General features: G+C 33.0%; 1 protein-coding gene across 1 annotated transcript; it reads right to left on the reverse strand.

Moving 5' to 3' along the window:
• Positions 1 to 785: 785 nt before the first annotated feature.
• Positions 786 to 24,460, reverse strand: LOC132743577 (uncharacterized). Its single transcript, XM_060732111.1, has 4 exons — positions 24,172 to 24,460; positions 5,308 to 5,496; positions 4,628 to 4,746; positions 786 to 1,094 (listed from the first exon to the last, which is right to left on the reverse strand). Exons 1-4 carry the CDS (start codon positions 24,407 to 24,409, stop codon positions 873 to 875), a joined length of 768 nt encoding a protein of 255 aa, XP_060588094.1. The 5' UTR covers positions 24,410 to 24,460; the 3' UTR covers positions 786 to 872.
• Between the last annotated feature and the right edge of the window lie 869 nt (positions 24,461 to 25,329).

Raw genomic sequence — 25,329 nt, forward strand, 5'->3', positions numbered from 1 at the left:
ACATGTCACATAGTCTCGGTATCCGTATACAGCATGCGAGAAACGGGGTGAGAAAGCCATTGGTCCATACAAGGTGGATGGTTATTATGAAACAAAAGACCAACAGGTTGTACTTGAATTTCATTGAGACTTTTGGCATGAGAATCCTAACCAATATTCAAGTAATTTAATGAACCCTGTCAGTAAACTTACCATGGGTGAGCTCTATCAAAATACTTTAACTAAACAGAAATATATAGAAAAGCTTGGTTATACGTTATGTATCTATCTGGGAATCTGAGTTTGAGAAAGAATTAAAAGTAAACACTAAGATGAGGACTTTTATAGAACAGCTTGATACGGTAACTCCCTAGGGAATCAAAATCCAAGATGGCTGCTTTATGTAGACAAAGAAGATAAAAAAAATCTCGTCTAGAGTGACGTCCTTCACTACTTTCTGTTTTTCTCTATGTTGAAGTCCACAATGAATATTGCTTCATGACACTAACAAAACAAATTTTTAAAAACCATCACCGTGGTTGACATGTTATATGAAAGAAAAAGTATCAAACATTGGCTGTCGTAACGGGCGGGAATATCTAGCTCTCACGAAAACTTGGCAGAGTCTCAAAACCGCCGTAAACAGTCACCCTCGAGCTAGATATTCCGGTCTGTTCCGGCAGCCGGTGTACGATCCTTATAATGTGACTCGGTTGTTTGTGGGCTGCCAAACACTCAATCTCAAACACTTACTTCACAAAAAACGAAAACAAACAAACAAACACTATTTAATTAAATCATTTTTGCATGTTATCATTTATTTATCAGTACACATCAACACAGCCATATTTTAATGATGATATGGTAAAATCGTATATAAACATATACACATATTATATGTGCACACATGCAGGTTGCACTCTCCTTGTCCCGAGGTTTATCCTGGCTACTTCCCGTTTACTGATAAACTCTCCCTTTTCGTTTACTGTCTTTTCATTGACAATTTGAATTACTTCTATCTCCCCTTCTGATAACCGTCTGTCAGAGCCAAGAAAATATTCCGAGTCTGGACAACAACTTTTTCTGTGTTTTAAATAAACACACCATAGCGCAAGCTGAAAATTAAATGACGTTTAATTAAAATATATGAAATACGAGGGCTGTTCGAAAAGAATTGCTTATTGTCCTCTATCTCGTGATCCACGTGGGACACGATAAAACCAATACATACCTGTATAGGGTAATTCAATACCTACACAACGGTGTATAAATGTTAATGTTAGACTAAGTGTAAGACATACAATTTGCCATTTAAGTACACGCAGTCATTGACCACTGTAGTTAAAATGGTTGGTAGAAGCGTCGACAAAAAATATGAAATACGGGCTTACATCAAAGCACGCTCAAAACTGAGTTGCTCTTTAAAGCAGTTGATGACTGAACTCTCAACTGCTTATGGGCCTTCTTGTGTGTCTTATGACACAGTTAGGCAATGGTAAAAGAATTTTGAGTCTGGTGAAGAGTGCATCAAAAATGCACCAAAATCAGGTAGGCCAAAATCTGCATCTCGTAACGAAATCGTTTCCAAAAGAAAGGATATCATTGAAAGAGATGCCAGATTTACAGTTCGTGATATTGCACGAAAGGTAGGCATATCACTATCAACGGTTCACTTTATTTTGAAGAAGCATTTGAAAGTCAGAAAGCTTTCTGCTAGAAGGGTCACACATCTGTTGACCGATGAGCAAAAGAGGTTAAGGTGGCCAAAAAGCTGCTTCAAATGTTTCCAAAATATGACAAAAATAGTTTGCCAATGTCGTCACAGGTGATGAAACTTGGGTCCATTATTTTGAGCCCGTCAGAAAAGATAGCAAAAAAATCTGGGCCACTAAACGCAACAAACGCCCAATAATTGCCAAACGGTCTTTGATTGCAAAGAAGGTTTTGTATGCAATTTTCTTCTCTGGTGCCGGTGAAAAAGGGCAAAAGTATCACTGGGAAGTACTACAAAAACGTAGTACTTAAGAAACTGAAAAAGTACTATAAGAAACGGCACCCTGTCACTGGTTTTAAGCATATCCGTCTTCTACATGACAATGCCCCCGCTCATACCTCCGCAATAGTTTCGGCGTTTTTGAAAAAAGAAAAAGTAACTGTTTTGCCTCACCCCCGTATTTCCCAAACTTTGCCCCATGTGATTTCTTTTTGTTTCCAACATTGAAATCCTTCCTTGCTGGGCGGAAATACAAGTCCCGACAGCCACTTGGATCTGCCATTCATCAGTACCTTATTACTGTGCCCAAATCAGCGTACCGTGACGCTTCAAGAAGTGGATACATCGGCTGAAACTTTGTATTTCTAGCCATGGGGAGTACTTCAAGGACATGAAATGAACATTTGTGAGCTAACTTGAAATTGGAAGTCTCAAGATAGAAATAAGCAATAATTTCGAACATCCCAAAATAACAACTATATGTGATTTAATTTAACAACATGATATCGAAAAAACTTAAAGTAGAATTAATATAAACACGCTTTTAGGAATAAAATATAATTATGAAATATGCAAAATAAAACGAGTATGAAATGCGCGCACACGTGATAAAAAAATAGATAAAACTACTCAAGCAACAAGTGTCACTAAAAAAATATGAAAATCATGCCTTCTTAGCGTTTACTGCCTGTGCCAAAGTAAGTCAATAAATGAAGCACAAAACAGAGCATTGCGCAAATCACATGTTATTTAAATCATTTTGTGTCTAAAATTATCACAACTAAGTTACTGTAAGAAATATGAGAGTAGATATCAATGAATTTTCATTTCATTTATTTAATTATTATTTTATTATTATTATTATTATTTGCAAATTGTTATTATTATTTCAAGTATCAAAGTTAAAGATCCTGTAATACATTTTTTATGGTTTTAAATCATAGATATGATGCTCATATTAAGATTTATCAATATTGTAGGTTCCAAAAAGCATTATTTATAAAGATATCACCGAATTTAACATTTCATGTAAATAAACAGAGGTAATTAGAAATTTAGTTTCTATAAAGTTTAAGTCAAACATTACAATAAGAAATGAATGCATATATTTTAATGATTACCTGTAATATGCATAAATATTTGCAGTTCATATTTTACATTTTATTCGATGTTTGAAAATTGTTTTATTTGCATAATTATGTAAATATATATAAATTGTTTTAGTGTGGTTAACCACTTTGATCACAACATACAGGGTCTTTAATTGATTGTCACAATTGCTAGGATGATGATAAGGAATCATTATGCTTAACACTTTTGCCAAATGACTTGAAATTCCCTTGATGCATTACGAGTTATGGGCCGGGCAAAATTTTATGACTTCTGAGTGTTACCTTGGCCTTGGAGTTATTTTAAAATGCCTTGAAGCATGAGAGAGTTATTGGCCGGACACGGTTTTCTAACTGTTGACCTTTGACCTCTGAGCACATCTAATGATGTTCTATCCTTGTGAAAAATATTTTCAGAATCCCTTGATGCTTTACATAGTTATGGACCGGACGATATTTTATAACTAAGTCTTGACCTCCAAGTGTAACCTTAACATTGGACTAGCGGTCTAGGTCTTACCAATGACAAACTTCCTGATCATGCTTAACATTTGTACCATTTTTTCTTCAATTTGAAAATTCCTTGATGCATGAGAGAGTTGCTGGCAGAAAAAAGAATTAAAAGATGTTGTAACTGCTGACCTTTGACCTTTAAGTGTGGCTTGAGGGCTAGGGGGCTAGGTCTTGGGCATAACACACCAGCTCATAATGCTTTACATTTGTGCCAAGCTATTCCAAAACCGCTTGATGCACGGCAGAGTTATTGGCCGGACAAGATTTTCGAACATACGCACTCATGCACGCACCGATAGACGGTCAGACGGTCAGACGGACGGGCGAGCAAGGGTTACACTAAACATACCATTGCCATTCTCATTGCTAAGCATAAAAGCAACTAATGATAAGGCATTATTTCAATTGATCATAATTCTTTGTTTTTGTCATATTTCTTCATGCGGGTAGATCACAAAACTTTGACCGGAAAGTGAAATCGACCCTGATTAAAATGTCCAGGCCTGAAGCCCGTCGGAGCTATTATTCGTTAAGCGGACCGATTATTATTTTCGGTCCCTCTAAACCGAGAACAATACCCTGAATCGTCATTCAAAAGCACTAATTTTAATTTCAATTAATTTTGCACATCAGATTTCTACACTGATAAACTAGGAAATCAAAATTGCAAATTCTCTCTAGAAACGTGCCTAACTTTAAAATTGATCAAATTTTAGCTAAGTGTAATATTTTCTAGAGCTTCTTATGCAATATTTCAATTATATATTTAAGGGGACCCTCAATAGAAGTGAAAACACAACGAACAGGAAAGTAGATGAAAATTAAAATCTAGGCTTTTTTTGAGGCTGTTCATGAGAAGCTAGTACAAAACGCTCATATCCTGCCCGCCCTAGCACCGTCTAAGGTGATATTCAGTTATCAACACTAAGAGTATTGAAATTCAATTCAGACATCTTTCGGAAAACAATAATCAATAAAAATATAGATCTGTGTATATATTTAAGAAATGAATATTTCAGATTTTCTTGCTCACCTGTACAAAGCCAAACCACATATTTGCAAATACAAATCTGAATCCAATTATATATCGGATCATATCATCAAATGGAATTGTAACGCTTACATAGATAATGCTTATCATATTGAGACAGGCTGAAATGAAAAGAAGTAAGTTATGTTAATAAAGTATACTGTAATATAGTCAAACGTTAAGGTAATATATTTCATTTCATATTTAAAAGTTTATTAACCATAAATATCCGTCCGATTTCCGTGCATCAATTTGACAGTATAAAAATATTCAATCAAAATAAACGTTTCAACTTCTTGAACTTCTTCAATCCATCGCCCCGGTTTCCAGAATAACCATTTTATTGTGCAAAAAATCAGATCAATCAGGCTTAAATTGCACTTTTTTGTTAACAATTGCATATTTTTTTCCATTTTCATTTCTTCACTTGTTCTATCTTAAAATTTAAAATTTTAATATATTAGGCATTTTTTTACCTAAATGTCATTTAATCATTATTTATTTTTTATCTTAATTAACCTTTTACTAACAAAAACAGACGAAAGGGGGAGAAATCAATATTAATTATCATTTATATAAATATCATTATTATTATTGTTAGTAGAAGTAGTAGTAGTAGTAGTAGTAGTAGTAGTAGTAGTGGTGGTGGTGGTGATGGTGGTAGGATTATAATTCTTACTCACTTTTAATGCCAGCCATGATAAACCAACAGTTGCCGCAGCATACACAGTTCTCCCATACAGAGTGACAGTAAGGCACAAATATAAGTTGAACGCAATACTTGATTCTGCACAATGATATGGTGACAGTAAACAGTTCAAAAAAGAGGGTCACAATAACAAAAGCTCTAAATCCTCTATATATTCCGACCCCTGCATAAAAAAGACAAAAGGATTTAAAAATAAAAATAATAATTTCATGTCCATTTTCTTGCAACTTGATAACATTATATTACCGAAACATTTTCTGCAGTGTTTCAATACCGTTAAAACTGTGGTAACTTAAAACAACCCTTTCAACTAGTCTTGCAAACCTTTTACGTGCCCAGACGTTTATGATCTATAACCAATGAAGACTATCGTTTACTTCTTGATATAAAGTACACCAACAAAAATGAAAAGGAAAACACACAGAGAAATAAACAAGAAAACAAAAAAATATCATATGTCGTCTTCCAGAAGACGTTTCACGAGCAAATTGTTTCGCAAGTCGGCTTAATGTTGACGACATTTAATGATCTCGTTAGACGTAAAAACGCAAGTCGTCTTGACAAAAGTTTCTGGCTAGTCAACAATATCAAGACACATTGACTAAATATTTTTTACGTAAAACACCTTTTTCTGAACGACTTAATTAGAAATTTTTAGTCTAAGCGTTTAAAAAGAAGAGAAACATCTCGTAATAGGTGGCCGTTTATAGCTTACTTAGAAAGCTTGTCATTTGTCTAATGTTTTCTTCTCGAAAAGTGTTACTTTTTTTACTAGATTTTTGACAATAGCATCAAGCATATCGAGATATATTTAGTAGCAATGCCTTAACATTTCTTATCTTCGTCAGTAAATTGTATTGAGATGTGCAATAAAAATAAGTCGACTTAGCGCAAAACACCTCATCAACTGTAGGCCCTTATTATCTTCAGACAATTATAGATTTTTTCATCATGTAACTTTTAAGAATTACTTTACAATAAATCCCCATTTCTCTACCTATATATAAAGGGAATCTATCAAATTTACAATACACAGCAGAACTTGTAGTAGATATTTTAACATTTAATAACCATTTCATGAATTTTCTATGTACTCTTTTTCAATATTTTTCTGTTCTGTTTTAACAAAACCCAAAGCTTCAATATAGATGCTACACAAGCATCAAAAAGAGTTAACATAATATTTACGAACACTTCTCAATCTCTCGTTATTGCAAAAAAGGGACCCTAATGCTTTAAAGCTTTGTCTTCTTATGTTTTAGTTGCATTCATAACAGATCCACCGCTGAAACAAACAATACCTAAATAATGGAAACTAGAAACAATTTCTAATATTCGCCCGTCATGAATACGAGGTTCATTTTTATCACACCCCCCCCCCCCCCGCACGCACACACACACACTATAAAAAATAATAACCTTTGATTTTTTAACATTTACTTTTAATTTCCACTTCTGACAATAATCTTCTAAATTATTTAATGATTGTTGTAGCCCGTCCGCAGTCTCTGAAAAAAATTTACGGCGTCGTCAGCAAATAGTAATTGGTAGATAGATAACTGATCTAACGTGAAACAAGAATGACTGTCAATTTTGATAAAAAATATCATTAACGAATAGTGAAAATAAAAGCGGCGGCATTATCTCCCCTTGTAATAAGCCTACAACTTCATTGAAAAAGTCATGGATGTATCAATATATCGAACGCATAATTTGACCTCATTATACAAAATATGAAAAACAAGATCAACAAGGAAAGGCGGCGCTCAATGAACGAAAGATCTAACAACATTAAATATTCTTCCATTTAGTAAACACTATTTATTATTGATTTGACCAAAAGGGCATTTCTGTGTATAGACTTAAAACATTTCATTAAGTATACAAAACAACAATATAATTTATTTTTGTTATTAAGCTGTCTTTCAATCAAAGAATGTAAGAGGAAAATAGCATCGACTGTACTATAATTAGATTTAAAACCAAACTTGGCATTAGTAAGAATATCATGTACAAGTGCCAATTTTTCAATCGCTAATTTATTATTACAATAAATATTTTAGCAAAACCGCTTATGAAAGTAATACATCTGTGATTTGTATGTAAATTTGAATCTCTTTTTGATAAAAACAGGTATCATCATGCCCCTCGACCATGATTTAGGAAAACATTGTTGTCTCAAATATAGTTAAATAAAATTAATAACGGTTTGTCTAAAATATAGAATTCCTCTTTGAAGTATTCGTTTAAACACAAGCTATATTCGTTCCCAAAAAGTTAAACTGCATTTCTTACTTCAGTAACAGTAAACAGTGCATCTAACTCATCAAATGTATAATTTATGTTTTCTAAATTATCATAGTTTCTATTTCTAGTTACCAAGTTTCTATTTCATCATCTTCTTCTACTGAAAACTCAAATGTAAGGTTCTTAAACTGATTAAAAAAACTCTTTCATTTAAACACTTTGCCTTTTTCTTACTAAATAATTTTCAAAACTTTTTTGAAGATTTATTTCTCATAATGCTGATATCTTATGAAAATTCATCGATGTAATTTTTGTATAATCTCTGAAATAAATGGCAAGCATTTATTATTCAATTTAATTCAATATTTTATTTGGCATGAAACTAAATATAGCATATAGCCATTACATAAAATAGGTACAGTGTAAGACATTTTTACAATAAATTGTAATACAATACAAAATGTTTTCTGAGAAGTTATTAACAATAGATCGTTTTCTGAGAAGTTGTTAACAATAGATCTTCATGTAGATTTAGCAATTCACTATAAAAATCATTTTAAAAAATCATACAAAATGTTTTCAGATATGTCATATACAATATGTCTTATTAAACGCCGCGTGCACAAGACGGCTATTAGATATGCATTCGCCTATTCAGCAATGGGGAAAATTAAGTCTTGCTTTTGTTTATTTTTGTTTTGTTCTAGCAACATTACATTAGATTCTCTTATCAAAATAGCATTTCTGATGTTCAACGTGTCACCGAGCTTTAAGCAATTAAAATAAACGTTTAACTTAAGTGACGATGTCATGTTTGAATGACTGGTTCTCCGCGTTACACCGATATGGGAGAACAATTGTCTAACTGTAACCGATTACATAAACTGGTTCTGGTGACGTGAATGTATTCAAGCATACTTGTGTATTTCACACAAGGGTATATATATACCCTCGTCAGAGTAGGAAAATCAGTTCTATCGATATTTCCCTTACGAGATCATTATAATTCAACTAAGAATGGAATATTTGGACAGTATTGTAGAGGACAAGGTCAAGAAGGCGTCCTTGAAAGAACATAAGGAAGACATGCTGAATGAAATAGGCAGCCTCTTTGAAAAGATATGTGGAAATTCAAGTAACACGTTTTCTAGTATGAAGTTTAACAGTGAAAAATTGAAGCGTAAAAGCTATGAGGAAAAGTATAATCATTAGCAAAAATTATGATAAAACAAGTAATTATCATAGTATTGCAAGCAATCCATAAGTCCACTACCGGTTAGAACCGCAGCAACATTCTGAAGGGCCATTGGCCATTTATGAATGTTTCAATTTTTTCTCTTTTTTAAGAAATTTGTTGGTAAAGTTATTTAAAAGCGATCACAGGAAACAGTTTTTATGAACAGACAGACTGAAGGACACTCTAAAGTTAATTTTTTAAACATCCCTGTTACCAAAATATAACATTTTTAAAAGCAAAATTCATAAAGATGAGATAACTCTTGAAATAAAGATCCAAGATGTCATACATGATGTGAGTGTAACAAAGAACAATTAGTTATGAAGTTGTTCATAATGAATATTTATTTTGAATTTGAAGTAAAGAAATTTAAAAGCATGAATAAGAAAAATTCTAAGTTTAAGGATGAAATAATTCTGGAAATAAGGATGCTAGATTTATAAACCTTGTCATATTATTATGATGTCGGAGTTCAAAGTAAATCCTATAAGTAATGAAGAAGTTGGAGTAAAATATACCAATTTCTCGAAACAAATCTAAGTTCAAGGGGGACATAATTCTGGAAATAGTCTTGCTAGAGTATTGAACCTTCTCACAAATTATTTCATTGATAATAATAAACATATATATTAAGTTTGAAGCAGATACATAAAGAAATAAAGAATTTACTTAAAAACAACTTTTTTTTTCATGTAAGTTCAAGGGAGGCAATTCTGACAATTTTTGTGCTAGAGTTAAAACCTTATCACATTTGATGTGGTTGATGACCAGATACTTATGTGTGAAGTTTGAAATAAATACCTTAAGAAATAAGGAACTTATAATGAAAAAGCCTAAAAACTAGAATCAGAAATCTTGACGAGGTTGCCAACGTTTGTAAAGTATGACAGCTCTCAATATACCCCCTATAGTCAAGATTAAAATGGTGTGTATAATAACCATACTACCATCTATCCATATTTTAAGTTTCATAAACATTTTCCGCTTTTTTTACTTATCACAAATATTGTTATATTTGCCATGTTTTAAGCCTATTTGTTGCCATGGCAACCAATTTTTTTTCAAAAAATAGGAAGAAAAGAAAAGACATGCACATTCTCCATACTGCTGTCTACCCATATTTCAAGTTTCATTAAAATATTTTCATGACTTTTTGCATTTTCACTAGATCAAGTTAATATGTTAAATTTGCCATATTGTTAGTCGTCATAGCAACCAGAATTTTTAACATAGGAAGAAAAAAATATGTGCATAATTTCCAGACTGCCATCTACCCATATTTCAAGTTTCATAAAAATATTTCCAGTACTTTTTGCGTTATCACTGGATCCATTTTAAGTGTAAAATTTGCCATATTTTCAGTATATTAGTTGCCATAGCAACCATAAATTTCAACATAGGAAGAAATGAAAAAGATGAGCATAATCTCCATTCTGCCATCTATCGATATATCAAGTTTCATAAATATTTTCAGTACTTTTTGCGTTATCGCGGGATCCATTTTTGTGGACGGACGGATTGACGGACTGACAGACGGACGTACTCACAAAATGGTACTTATATGACTTTTCCTTTGATCTTTTTAGCCATTTTTAGTCACACAAGGCTTAAAAAAGACACACGAGTAAAAACGGAATGAAAAGGATCAAAGAGATTTTACTGTTACCCATTGTTCTCAAAGTCACAAAAGTACCTCTGGGTTCGTACGGACAGACAGACAGACGGATAGACGGACGGTGGGTAAATCTAAAGTCCCCTCCGGTAAGCCGGTACGGGACTAATTAGAAAACATAGAGAATGGCTTACAGGAAAAGAAATTAGAAGAGTGTAGAGCTAATATAGCAGAAGGTATTTTAAGATTCAATTTAAACCAGTCTCTTTATATTTCTTTTCTTAACTCTCAAGTTATACAAATGTATTTACGTATATATTGCCTCAAACGTTATCCTAAATTGAATTTGTTTATCTGTCGAAAAGGCATTACATTTTTTCATGTATTTTGTGCAGTAAAGCATCAGTGAAAGCAATTAAAGATATCGATGAAATTAAAAAATAGTTATTAATTTAACATTATGTATTTGTGAGAAGACAAAAAGGGAAAGAATAATCTTAGATAAATGAATAAACCATGTTTTCTGAAAAGAACACCTCGGCAAATGTTTTTTGAAACGTGTACTTGTATCCACGAGTTATCGGACATGTAACTGTGTAGTCATGTTTGCACGAGTTATCCGTTATCTAATACAGACAGTTTTATATGGTATAAATATATGCTTATTGGTATATGTATCTTTAAAGCGGAAGCGAGAGCTTCTTAGAAGAACAAAGCAGAGACATCAAAGAAAACTAAGTCCACACGTAACTGGCCATACCGGAAATAGCAGCGTATGCTTACAGAGACGAGTCCCGGAAGTCAACAATTGGTAGGCCGTCAAGGGTGTAGACTTGGGCTGTGCTTTGCATATGGCAAACCGGGACATTGTCGAGGGGCGCCGGAATGCCCAGAAAGGAATACTAATAATAAGATAAATAATGATTTATTAACATGCGTAAACAGAGAAATTACGGAAGCTGCTGTGATAGTAATGTATCAAACAGTGAAGGTAATGTATTACATTATACCATATCTAAATGAAAAATATGTTGAAGAATATTACATATGTTCACAGTTACGATTTGTAGAGCAGCAAGAAGCCACTATTGTTTCACCAGTAGGTAGGTTAAAATTGTGTAAATAAATGGAATGAGGCATCGGATAGTGCATATATCAATCAGGTTCTTGAAAAAGGTTATATTTTACCTTTGAAGGAAGTACCGCCAAACGTAGTGCTTAGATATAATAGGTCTGCGATGGATAAAATTAAGTTTGTAGAAGAAGAAATAGGGCGTCTTTTAGAAAAGAAAGTAATATATAGGTCTAAGGTTAAAACACCCGTAGTAAACTGTCGCTTATCGCAAATCGTGAAAGCCTAGATTTGTACTCGACTGTGGAAACATAAATTTGAAGATATCAAGGTAACAGAAAAATGTTTGATAAAAATCCATTTTTATTTTTCAGAACACCGCACATACTTAGGGGTTTCATAGATAAGCGATTGTAAAACAAATTATATTTTATGCTTTTGAGTGGATTACTGATTAATCCGTGATAATTATATTTGATAATTTCTTATTGATAATAAATAAAATATAATTTCACAGTGAAAATTATCAAAATATGATGAGACTACTCTCAGTTCTCCGCAATTAAACGGTGTGCGCTCACGACCACATGATCCGTTCTAGTCCGCGTGCTAACATCAAACAAATGAAGAAGGGTTGATGGTAGTGAAGAATACACGGAGAAAAAATTCTAGCGAACATGAATGAATTTCTTATCATACTTTTAGTATTTAAAATCTGTGAAATATATGAAACGCCAACAAACAACAAAAAGGGGAAAACAAAAACAAACAAACTGACAAGATAGTTTATCTACATGTTCTTCTAGTATTTATTCATAGAAGCCTATCACTTACTTTCTTTTGAATAAATCGTACATAGCACGATTATCTATTTACCATGAAATTTATTATTTATAAAGTATTTCATTTTTATGTTGAAGTTCACATTTATCATATATATATTTATATACATGTATATAATTATTAAATTAAGAATACATATTATAAAAAAATGATCTTGACTTTGTCCTCTATATATCAATGACTTGAAACAGAATATTGGCAAGTTATATTTTCATTTTCTGTGACTCAACTCAACAAGATAATTTACCTGACCTAACAAGATATTACCTACCGGCTCTTTTGTTGAAAGCGGTTTAGTAAATAACTTACCGACCGCTAGAGATCTTATAAATACTGAATATAATCGTATAGTATAGATGTAATTATAATATCTTCAAAAGCAATGACAATCATCTGCCCGAATGATAAGTAAACAACCCGGCCTTTCAACAATTCCATGTTTTCCTAATTCGTAGCGCTTTTTGAATGTTTATTGTCTGTAACAATCCTCAAATAAGTTTCCTTTTTATTAAATGATGTATGAATAACAAATCCAAATGATATCCATCTGAATTCTTCCCGTGAAATACACAACTTTTAAAAATGGCGACCGCTCATATTACTGAAAGCCTGGTCTAATGTAAATTCGCTGTAAGTAATGGAAATCACGTCGCATGGTGTGACTTTTTTCTTCCACTAGAATTGTTGGTTTTTATTTTTAAAACAAGTATCATTCAAGTTTTTGAAATAAAATAAATAATTACATCGCCATTTAACGTTGATTTTCGAACTTATTTGCCAGCTTAAGCGACCAAAATGAGGCTACCAGTGGGGAAAACAGATTTTAAAATTCAAGTTAATATTGAGGAAATTTCATTTAAACTTATTTTAAAGCATAAATTAAAAAGAAAAAATCGTTTGTTTGTTGTGTAAGATGTAATTTTATTTTATCTCGTGAACTTTAAAATCAGTATTCTCATACTGTTTTTAAAGCTCACTCGATGAAATAAATTTTCATCTTACACAAAAACAAACAAATATCCTCTATATAATTTTTCAATACCTTACCATTTGGAATTAGTACTAAAGGACATATTTTTACAAAAATGTTAAGAATTGTTGTGTCATTTTAAAGGGATATTCAGGAAAAAATAATGATAAAAATATTAAAATGATCTAATGTACACAAATCACGCTAAAATTACTTTTCTTGAAGTTTCAGCATGAATTTCTGTTTAAATTCTATATATTTTGGGTTTGAAGCATAAATATATCTATAAATGTTGTACAAAATTTAGACGCCAATAGAATCACCAAATAGTTTGTAAACAAATCAAGTTACTTAAACAAACCCTTGAAGTTACAAAAACAGATATTGTGGATATTGTATGATTGCAACAAGCCTAAGTCATTCATTTGACATTTTTTTAACGTTTCCAGAGTTCACTTTGACAACTATTGCGAAATGCTAGCGCTCTAACCTGACCCACGCGGGTCAAGTTAGGAAACCACCATTGTATTCTTTATATGGAGGAAAGTTTTGTTCCTTTGACTGTCTAATATATTCATTTTGAGGGCATTTACAGAATAATGAATGAAAAATTTAAAACTAAGAAATGAAAATTTTGCCTGTGTCTCCCTTTAAGAAGTAAAGGTCATCAAGTCATAATGTTCTTAGATTGCGGCATTGGTGAACATGTTAATTACGACGTAGCAAAAAGATCGAGTACTTGCGTGAAATCTTTCTGTTTTCTTTTGGCAGACGAGAAATGTAATTGGCAGCCGACAAATAGAGTAGTTTTGCTTGGCCATATTCTTGATAGGTTTGGTAATGTGTTATTCATAACATATTCTAGAATAGATAATCTTGAATAATCAATAGATTCTGTTTTATTTCAACTCAGAATCAATAAATTTGGTATCATTTATGTGAAAACTTTAGCATCATAAGGTAGGAAAAATATTTCTCTCCAAAATGTTGTTGGGAATAAAGTTAGAATAGGAAGTAGAGAAATGTATAGATGCATTATGTCTAGAGCAAGTTGGAATGCTCCAGTCAAGGTAAGTGAACCAGCTATCGTAGAATATTCTGGTGAAAAGATGTGAGAAAATTAAACAAAAAAGGGAAATATTTTTAAGATATGTCAATTTTGTGGAGTATTTATGTGGATGCAAGTACTATTTGGTTCATATATAAAGAACAATTTACTGAGAGAAAAAAACAAAGAGCTTGATGAAATCTATAGTCAAGGTGAGAGATCTATGCTTCCTATATTGAGTGTACATTCCGAATGTATATCAGATATATGTACAGATCAAGTTGGGTTCCCGGAGGTGAATCTAGTGTCCAAATACACGTCGAAATTGAACATTAATGACAGTGGGCTCCAGAAAGTGACCACAGACTCCAATTGTCTATCGGAAGTGTATACATGTAAAAGCAAACTCCTGAAAGTGAACGTTGATATCGGAATGTCATGAAAGTAAAGACAAGCTTTCGGGAATGACCATAGTTCAAATCATCTCCCGGTAGTGAGTCATGGCAGGTTAAAAGAATGTAGAAATAATTCTAAAGGGCCCCATGAAGATGGCAAGTTACACAAGTATCCCTGGTGGTGATAGGAAAGATATGGTTAGCACTTTGGTTCAGAAAGTACGTTATATGCCTAAAAGAAATGGTAAACGTAGCAAAGCTTAAACATTCTTTACGCCAAATAGGCCATTGAAGGGGTCCAAAGGGGAAGTAATTGCGGAAACGGAATTTCATGTTATTGGTTAGTTGGACGATTTTTTAAGAGAACGAAGTTCCACTTGGAGAGAAAACGAAGTTCTATGTACAGTGATTAAGAGCAATGTACATGTATTAAAGAATAAGCAAGTTCGAGTATTGTCTGATAATAAAATGTTAAATCCATTTTATTAAACGGACGTAAAATTCCAAGTATTCAAAAAACGGCCTTAGATTTAAACATTTTTTTGTGAAAATGAAAGTATTATCTTATGACCGGAATGGATTCCTAGGGAACGCAATGAGCTCGCAGCTGTAAAGATTGCGATGATTGGGAAATACACGATAGTGTATTTTCACGCATTGACCGTTTATGGGGTCCGCATTCACTTGATCGCTTTGCCTCCCACTTAACTAATAAGTGTCTTAGATTTAATTCCTGTTGGTGGGTACCAGGCACAGACGGTATAGATTCGTTGTGCAAGAGCTGAGAAAAAGAAAATAATTGGCTTGTTCCGCCACCACGATTTGTAATGCACTGTATAAAAGAGATAGAGGGCACATAAAATGTACATTGGTCCTGCCAAAATGGAAAAGAATTCCTTTTTGGCCAATGTTAATAAATGGAAACAGAGTGTTAAACAGGTCAAATTTGTACAGACCAAATATTGTTCTCAGGAATGCTTACAATGATTTGACAATGAACCATTAAAATTTGATATGATAGCTTTAAGAATAATTAGTTAGGTGATGTAAGATTTTTATATACAAATTTGGTAATATTTTTTTCAGATGGGTGTTGGCTTAAAATTGCAGGAGACCAGAATTTATAGCAGCAATTTGGATACTATTGCAAGTGATGTGGCAGGCTATTTATTGCAGTCACGTGCTGATAGTACAACAATTAATTGTAAACACTGTTTTACTATATTGAGGAATATTGTAAAGTGAATTCGCGTACAGCACAACCCGCACAGCCAATCATTGGATCAAGGGAAATCGTACCACGTTATTTCATCTGCATTTTATGCAATTAAATGGGTGCATAGATTAAATGATCAACCGGATCCTACTGACAGTAACATTGTACAAAATTTGTTAGAAACGAATTAGTTCTACACCAACTTCTAAGAAAGATGTTGTTGATACCGAAATGTTAAAGACTTAATAATCTTTGTACGAGAATTCAACAAACGTTTTAGAATTATGAGATTTATCAATGATTTTGCTTGGTTATGATGGATTTCTTAGGTTTAATGCATTGAGCAGTTTATTGTGTAAGTATGTTGAATTCAAAATAGATCACATTTCTTTAAAGATTAAAAGTAAGACCGATATTTAAAGATCGGGTAAAGAAGTTTAAATAGCTAAAGGTTGTTAGATTGCATGCCCGTTTTCAATGTTATAAAAGTATATGACAGCTGCACACTTGTCAGTTATTACAGATCAAAGTGTAAATCGCCACTTATCAAACTAAACAAAAGTATTTAGTTAATACAAGGGCTAAAGAATGCATTGTGAAAAAGCTTAAAGTAGTTGCTCCGACTCTTAAATGAGGAACACATTTATTAAGAGCAAGTGGTGCTACCATGGCCGCAAACGCTTCCGGCGTTTCCGATATATGTCTTTAATGTCATTGCCGTTGGAAAACAGATGTAACAAAAGACAGGTATATTGAAGATTCCGTTGAGAAGAAAAGAGATAATACGTTACTAAAACTTTAAAGATGTAAATAATTTGAATGCAATCGGTAGTGAACTGTGTACATCTGTAAAAAAAAACTCGCCACAATACACAACATAGTTGTTTGTTTATTGAAAGTTAGATTAAAAAATATGATTTTTAAAAACTTCTTACGAAGGTTATAAATAATAAAAGAAAAACCTATTTCGTCAAGTATTGCTTTTATTTGATGTGCCCAATTATTTCCGTCAAACTCCTCACAGTGATTTGATTGGCTACGCTAAAATCACTACCCTCACTCACCTCACATGACCATAGAACGGCACGTGAATTCAAAATGGAGGCTACTAAATTTACGCCAAAGAAAACTGTTTTAGTCGAAAATAAATGTCGTATATATTGTGACAAAAACAAACGTTACTTATTCTATTTTGGAAAGAAAGCGGATTAAACCAAACTTATTCATAAAATTAAGACAATTTCAGACAAAAGTGTCAGACAAATGACTGTTTTGATGTAACTTAATCTTAGAAAAGATCAAGAAATAAAACTATAACCAATTTCCAAGATATGGAGCAGCACCGTTGGGCTTTTAATTGAATATTCCCAGTTGGATAACCAGCATTTTGTTTACACTATTCTTTTAGACATTTTATCGTTTGCTATCTCAAATCCATATAAACATAATTACAACAAACTTTGATCATTATGTACACTCAACACAAAGAACTCGTATCTAATTTACACCCAAAACAAACACATCAATTATTTACAATTTATACAAAATATATTTCCACGTATATGTCTTCTATACGAAAAAATACTAGATACCTGGCGAGCCCAAGCTCTACACAACTTATGATCAAACAAAACAGTGAAATCGCCACAAAAATGAAGAATACAAAATGAATTATTTTACAACTCTAAGATACAGTATAAACCACAAACAACAATATACACATCACAAAATCTAATCAGCATCAGAAAACAACTTACTAAAACACCCAAATGAATATTAAATAAGACCAAACCATCAACTAAATGAATATTGACAAGACCAAATCTTTTAATACAACGCACCAACATCACTCAAATATATCTTAGTAAACAAATATAACTCGACAACCAAATATAATGTAACAACCAAAGACACTAAATACAACCAATGAACTCTGATCAATTAAGATCACATGAATTCAATTAAACTAACTTCAACAAAATACCCTTCAAGACAACAATATTCTTTTTCTTAGAAATTAAACGCTACACATCCCAAGTGTGCCTCTCGTAAACTGATGTTAACGTATGAGCCGCCATCTGATGGGCACTATATGGAACTATAAAATTGACAACATAGGTCAGTTATATACCTTAAAAGACACAATGATGCAAAATTTAAACAAAGTTTACCGTATGGTTTACGAGTTATGGAGATTTTTCGTAAAACTTGGCTATTAGAAGGGCTCTTTTTCAGAAATGAGATACTCTAAATATTCTATTTTATAATCATTATGAAAAAATGTTTTTCCTAAAGTACATTTTTAAGAAACAAATAATAGCATTCGGCTAACAAATGACCCAGCAAAATTATTGTTTCTACTCAAAATGTTTGAAATATGCATATAAATGTTAGCCTACCCCACGCATTTTAAGTAGTTGTTTGATCATTTTTCTACTTGGAAGGCCTTATTCAAAATATCCCTAAAATTTACTCAAATCAGGGGCTGTTTTTAAAGTTTGCATAAATTTTCTTAAAAGTATATTGGTTGCGCTTGTAAAATATAAAATACTTTTACTGTATAGTTTTTTTATTTTATTAGACTTTAAAAATATCAGGTACCATATTTGATAATAAATTTGGCACAATTTAGCCAATAAATACCAATAATATTAATAATGAAACACTTTTTTTCTTCTCAAGAGTGATCTGAGAGACGCAAATAATGTTCAAAAAAAAAGTTGCCTCGTCTGGGGCTTGAACCCGCGCCCCTCAGTTACAATGCAGCTGACAGTAGTTCTGGCCTATTTGAATACTCTTCAAAGTGGAGGTTATGCATTAGGTGGATCATACCTTAAGTTCTTCTAAAACTCGCATGATCATAAAATATTTCCTGTCCTAACAATTTGACATTTACATGTATACATAGTTTATACAAGTAGATCTAGCAACAGCTTTAAAAATAACTTGACATTAAAACTACACCTCAAACAATGTATCGCTGTAGAAAACAAACTCAACAGACAAAACTGAATGATTATTCTGAAAAAACGTTTTGATTTTCATTGACTTCGAGCTTCCTACTTTCACTTTACCTAGAAAAAGGCCTTTTTACGTACATGACCGAAAGTATCCGCAAAATGATATATATTTTATTTTCTTCTTTCAATTTGAGTAATCTATTATCGAAAAGTTATCATGTAAGTACATATACAAGAAAATATATCACAATATTAATTTTTCTTGAATTTAATTTTATCACGATTTTGCTAAAATAACTTGGTATGGCAGTGGTCTGTGTAGCGAAGCACAGAGGGACAACAGCATCGGAATTTGTGTGTTGGTTTGCTAATACGGAGGAAGTAAATAAGAAAGACTAGTGTATCTGCTGTAAAATGCGCTTCCGGCCGTCTTTGTTTATATAAGGGAAATCTCCTATAGTGTTAGAATGCGTGATTATTACACGTCAATCAAATCCGTTTTAATTTGTTTATTGTGCAAACAAGAGAAAAGATAATAGATGTTATCTACATCTCTGTGCAGACACATATATGCATTCATTGTATAAAGATAACAAGATCCAATGTCTAGAGGGGCCAAACTCGACTTAGGAAATAGATCTTGATTTTGAATGATTTGTGTTGTCATATTGAAACGTACCCGGGGTCTGCTAGACCGGACACACTTCACAATCGACATGTGGGTTTTTCTCAAACACACGTTATAGGTTAAGGGAAAATAGGAACACAATGACTAAAAGATATGGACACCTGAAATAAGATTAACACATCAATTTATTAAATATACATTTCACAAACAATGAAATTCGTGTATGGTTTGTTCTGTGGATGACTCTGGTTCTGGCTCCTCGCTTAGATCAGGAATATTCTTCTGTCACGTCTAGAATAATGTTTGATATAAGATGAAATGAAAGGCTTGACAAATACGGTGTCACGTCTTGCCTGTGGTCTGGTAAAAATTCTAGGACCTGGTAACACCGCTTTAATTCATTCATGTTCCTTTTGAAATACACAAACACAATTAATATCAATATTTTGGACATAAATGCTATGCAAAGTTTGCAGACGCTGTCCTGTTGTTTATGCCAATAACATGCCCAATTTAAAGTTTATATGCCTAAGGAAAGTTGTATACCTCGGTTGTAAAGTTACTTAAAGTATCAGAAATATGTTTTTACACTACACTGTTCAAAATCCCATGTGGAATTATAGCGCGGTTATGCAGGTTTCTCATTATTTACGCCCTTAATGCCTGTTTAATCCTTATGTGATTACCACTCTGTACATAATTTATTATAAAGACAGTGCTAGTTATTGCCGAATTTGCAGTATTATTACCATTGTATCCTAATCCGTTTTTATATAATTCTGTATAGAAAGTTATAACACAGGGTATAGTGGGGTTAAATGGATCAATGTTCCGTGAATCACAAAACTGCCTATAAGTAGCTACTATATTGTTTTTATTTCCCAGTTCTCTATGATGAGAGAATGAGTTCTGTAGCTTGTTTTGATAATCCCTTTTCCCAGAGATCCTGAAAAACATCCAGAGTCATTTTGCCCATTCTGTGATGTGTCAGGATGGGATGCATAAAACTCTCCCACACTGGAGGTAATATTTTCGGTTGATCCGCTGCTATCTGTGGTAACCGAGTAAACCATGACTGTGTCGAAAACAGCGGGGCTACTAATACCGCTTCCGCTTCGTCTTGCTCCAATTTTTGTAACATTAAACCAGTTACACTAAAAGGTAGCAACATGTGTGAAAAATATTTATGCCAATTGAACGAAAACGCATTATAGCCACCGCTCGTGCGTCAGGCGTATATGAAACATATTGCAGTAACTGGTAATTACTGTTAGATATAAATAAATTAATATCACACGGACCAAACGTAAACATTATTTGTTTAAATACCTGAATTAATTGAACATTCCATATCGACTGACAATTTTTGTCCCTGGTATATGAAATACAGTAATCTATATATCCCGATTAGCGCACCATAATCTCAGTTCTTGAGCAAGTTTGTTTAGTTTTGGGATTCTACCACCCGTTTTACTGATGTTATAATAGTTTATTATCTTGCAAAAGTTGTGCATGAATTTTATTGTAATTTCTACATACTTGTTTGATAGCTAAACATGTTGCTTTCATATATGCTCTGTTTTGTCTCAATAGAGAAAACAGGTTTCATTACTTTCGCAAAAATGCGAGGAGCGCTAGATAATCCAATTGGAAGAGCTGTAAATTCATATACCTGACCCTTCCATGTAAATCTTAGATATTTTCTTTCATTTTCATTCATAGGAATACTGAAGTACGCATCTTTAAAGTCTATTTTGGCAAAGTAACAGTTTCGTCTTACTAAATAAAAAGCTTATTTAAGCGTTTCCATTTTAAAATGGTTTTAAAAATATGATCATTCCGCTTATTTAGATTTAAAATCAATCGATATTAGCCGTCAGATTTAACTCATACAAAAACGTTGGATAAAACTTGACCCCTAAAAGGCGGTATCAAGTTTATGACTTTTTTCAATTTTCACTTTTCAAGTAGCTCATCAATTTTTCTTTCCTCTTTACCGGAAAACTTTATTTCTTTTTTGTGATAATATAAGCATGGTTCGAAATAAAATTCTAATTCATATCCTGTTCCAAATATACTTGTAATTTGCTTCCACTTGTTAATAAACATATAATCCTTTCCACCTTTGAAATTCTCAGGCCTGTGACGAAAGTGGCTTAATCAACTTACATTTAATATTTTTGCTGTTTTTGTTTTCTGGTGCTGTTGCACTTTTTGGTTGCCCATGCACGGGAGTGTGTGTAACCCGGTGTTGGTTTAGGGCCTTTTTGCCTAAAATATCGCGACCATGTGTCCTTGTCCTGGAGTGTTGAGGTTTTGCTCCCCCACCTGGGTCTTGTATTAAGCTATCTAGTTTTGTCATTTGTGGCAACTAAACATTTCCTAAACTTCTGATTCTCGTCGATATTTTTCAGACGCCTTTCCAAATCTTTATAATCCCCAAACAAGTGAGCCGGCGATGATACATTTTCATATCCATTGCATGAGCTTGAGTACCTCGATGATATTGCCGGCAACAAAAGCTGATGCCGCTGCGATCATAAATCGCGATGCGAATAAGCTACTAAATGGAATGAATCTAATGAAAGATGAAACAACTCTTCTTCCTCCTCTGAATCCATTGTTAGTGTTTTGTTAATTAATTGAATTAAAAAAACAATTTCTTTCGTCAAATAACCTTGAAACCATATGTCTCCTTGTTTAAAGTATTTGCTGGTTTGTTTGCTTGGCCATATATCATTTACGACTGGAAATTTTATGATATGCAGTTTTCTTGCCGATTATACTTCTTCAAAAGGTCTTGAACTTGGTAGGCGTTATGGTCTACATGTTCCACTAAACCCTTGTTGACAGCGGAGCCTACCACTTCATTTACTTTTGTACCGAATCCTCTTGTTTCCTTAATTGTGTCTCAATATTTTTTTAAATTTAGAATCCGATATATTTGAGGATGTTTCGTATTTTTATTTCTTCGATTCGGGTTCTTTATCAGAAGGATTTTCGTCTTCGTCTGACGAAACTGGTTCATATTGGTAATCCGAAACACAGTCGTCCTCTCCTGGTGCTGACCTGTCTGTATTAATGACATTATCAACCACCGCAATTAGTTTATCTAACGTTGACTGCTGTTGCTTTTATAATTCCCTCTTTTCTTTATATTGTTCAAGCAAAACTGTAACATGTTATTGTTCTTTGGCGCGGCCATATTAAATCCCGTTTCAAACGGTGATCTCATCGCCATGCTGCATCCCGGGAAATGTTTCCATGGAAACCACTTGGCTGAGCGCGGTTACATAAATTGAATGAACTATTAAAAGCTCCTGGCCCAGAATGAAGCTGATAAACGCTGGTCACACTGCTTTCTGCAGACGTACACAAAGGATTGCTCATTTGCATATCAAGGTCACCGTACTGGTTTGGTGTCTGGCGCAATACCAGCAAGCACTCTAAATATTCCATGTCTTGATTTTCCCACTGTTTCTGCAGGTGTGTTCATACTGCGATTATCACGGAACTTTCAATGCGACACGTTAGTGCCGCTGTTTTTAAACAATTGCCTGTGAATATGTCACACCTGTGAAATATGACGTGCGAGTTCGTCACCGTGACGCGTACGTTTATTTATTGTTTTTGTATTTCGATTTTAAATCTGACCAAGTGCTCGAATAATTGTACAGACTGTAGTTTTAGATACTCAAAAGTAACGAATCAGTTAATTTCCAACATTTCATTCACATATGGGCTTTTCCAGAAAAAGGGTCATGCATTTTACCTATATACTTCACCCTGAATCATCTGTAACCCAATCCCTATTAGAGTGTGGATGGAAATGGGGCTTCAGTTTTTACCTCCTCTTGTCCCCCGTGAAGTTGTTGAATTTGCTTTGACATAAACATATTGTGACTGTTATCGAATAAATAAGAAACACCCAATTTTCATATTACATCATCGGTCCATTTATTAACAAATTGATTGTCACAGTCTATCTTCATCATAGATGTACCCAAAATGAATCTGGATTTTTATAAATTCTAACCTAAAGAGAAATATAGAATCCCCAAAGGTAATCCAAAAAACCTCAAATTTAGAAAAATGATAAAAATAGTTTGTGTTTTTTGTCTGAGATTTTAAAGTTAGTTTGCTGCATTCATGGAACCTTCAGATGGCGGCGAATCAAACTGTAGTTCTGCTGTTTTAAAATTGTTTTATCTTTTAAATACATAGTTACGTGTTGTCTTTAGTTGAGTAAGTTAAAGCTATATGACTCCGGTCTTTGGCTTTCCCTTTTCAGTAAAAAACGGTATCCTGCTTTATTTCTTGTTCAGAACTACTAAAATTTCGACAGCATGCTCATAATGATGGAAAATATTTCAGTCCAGCATCATTTATATACATATTGAACATCATCAAATCGCAAGTATACACTTTTCATCTTTTTCAGGCGCGCGCACATACACACACGCGCGCACACTTACACGCGAGCACAAATACAAATGTACAACAATTAAATTTAAACAAAACATTTGTTCTATAGCTTAAATACTGTTAGTTATTGCTTCAGATATTTGTATGAGCAGTACTGATTGACACATTTTAGAAGAAGATTTTACCTTCTGCCTCTTGAATGGTGTAATTTCTAGAAGAGTCATTCTCCCCCTTGCAATATGATCTGTCTTCTGGTACGGTCTTGCAGAAATTTATCCATATATTTCCGAAAGCGATCATATGTAAAACAAATCCTGTAACGCATGTCAAAAAGACAAAAGCCTTAAGCCAATGTCTCTTTTTAATATCAGGAGGAGGAGTATCAGCCTTTGGGGTGTCTCTCCAGATATGCTTTCGGCCCATTGTTAAAATCCCAACTAAATATGAGTCTATAGTCTACCCAAAATTTATACAGTACTTGAATCAATATAGTTGTTTCATGTCTTTATATACAAATAACATGTAAAATCTTCATCGATGATTTACGCTGTACAATAGCTGTAGTTCTTTATCTACGCATCTACATAGTCATCAAGCCATTTAAATTTTAAACCGTCTGATATTAGATAAGTTAGGTTATTGGTTTAAAGCAGTCTTTTTGTTTTATTATACCATACACTTTAAATAATGATTACAAAAGTATCGAGGGTTTGACAACTAGATTAAGCAAGAACAAAATTGTGATACTAACCAAACCGAGATACTTTATGTTTGAAAACTTAACAGGCTTACATTACAGATTCATTTTAATAGTTTCCTCGTAAATTAGATAAATATGGTTTTGAAAAAGATATTCATTACAGCAAATGCTCTTATTAGACGCATACTATTTGATACAATACTAAGTTAAGACATGTTTTATTTAAATGCTGTTATAAAGATTTAAAGCGTACCGAATTATAAAGAATTTGCTAATGGTAGTGCACTGCTATGTTGTAAACAATATTTAAGAAAATAGAAAGTGTCATTAAACATAAAAAAGAACTATTTTCAGGAAGACTATTTTGAAATTATGTTTTCTTATCGATAATGACTCTGACAAGTATGAATTAAGCAAACTGAAAACTGAATGCTACAGAAACGTTTCTTACTACACGAAATCTTAGGAATTGGATAACACTTAAAACAACATATGTATCTGTTTAATTTTGTGACTGCTTTTGTTATACATTTATTATTAGGATGTTCTGTCTGGTATTTAATTTAAAAAATATTCGTTTTCATGATTATGAATGAGACCCGTGACTTCAGATTATTTCTCCACCTGTAAAGCTTTGTCAGTA

This window comes from Ruditapes philippinarum, unplaced genomic scaffold, assembly GCF_026571515.1.
Source record: "Ruditapes philippinarum isolate M1 unplaced genomic scaffold, ASM2657151v2 ctg3876_1_1_1_1, whole genome shotgun sequence".
Classification (NCBI taxonomy): domain Eukaryota; kingdom Metazoa; phylum Mollusca; class Bivalvia; order Venerida; family Veneridae; genus Ruditapes; species Ruditapes philippinarum.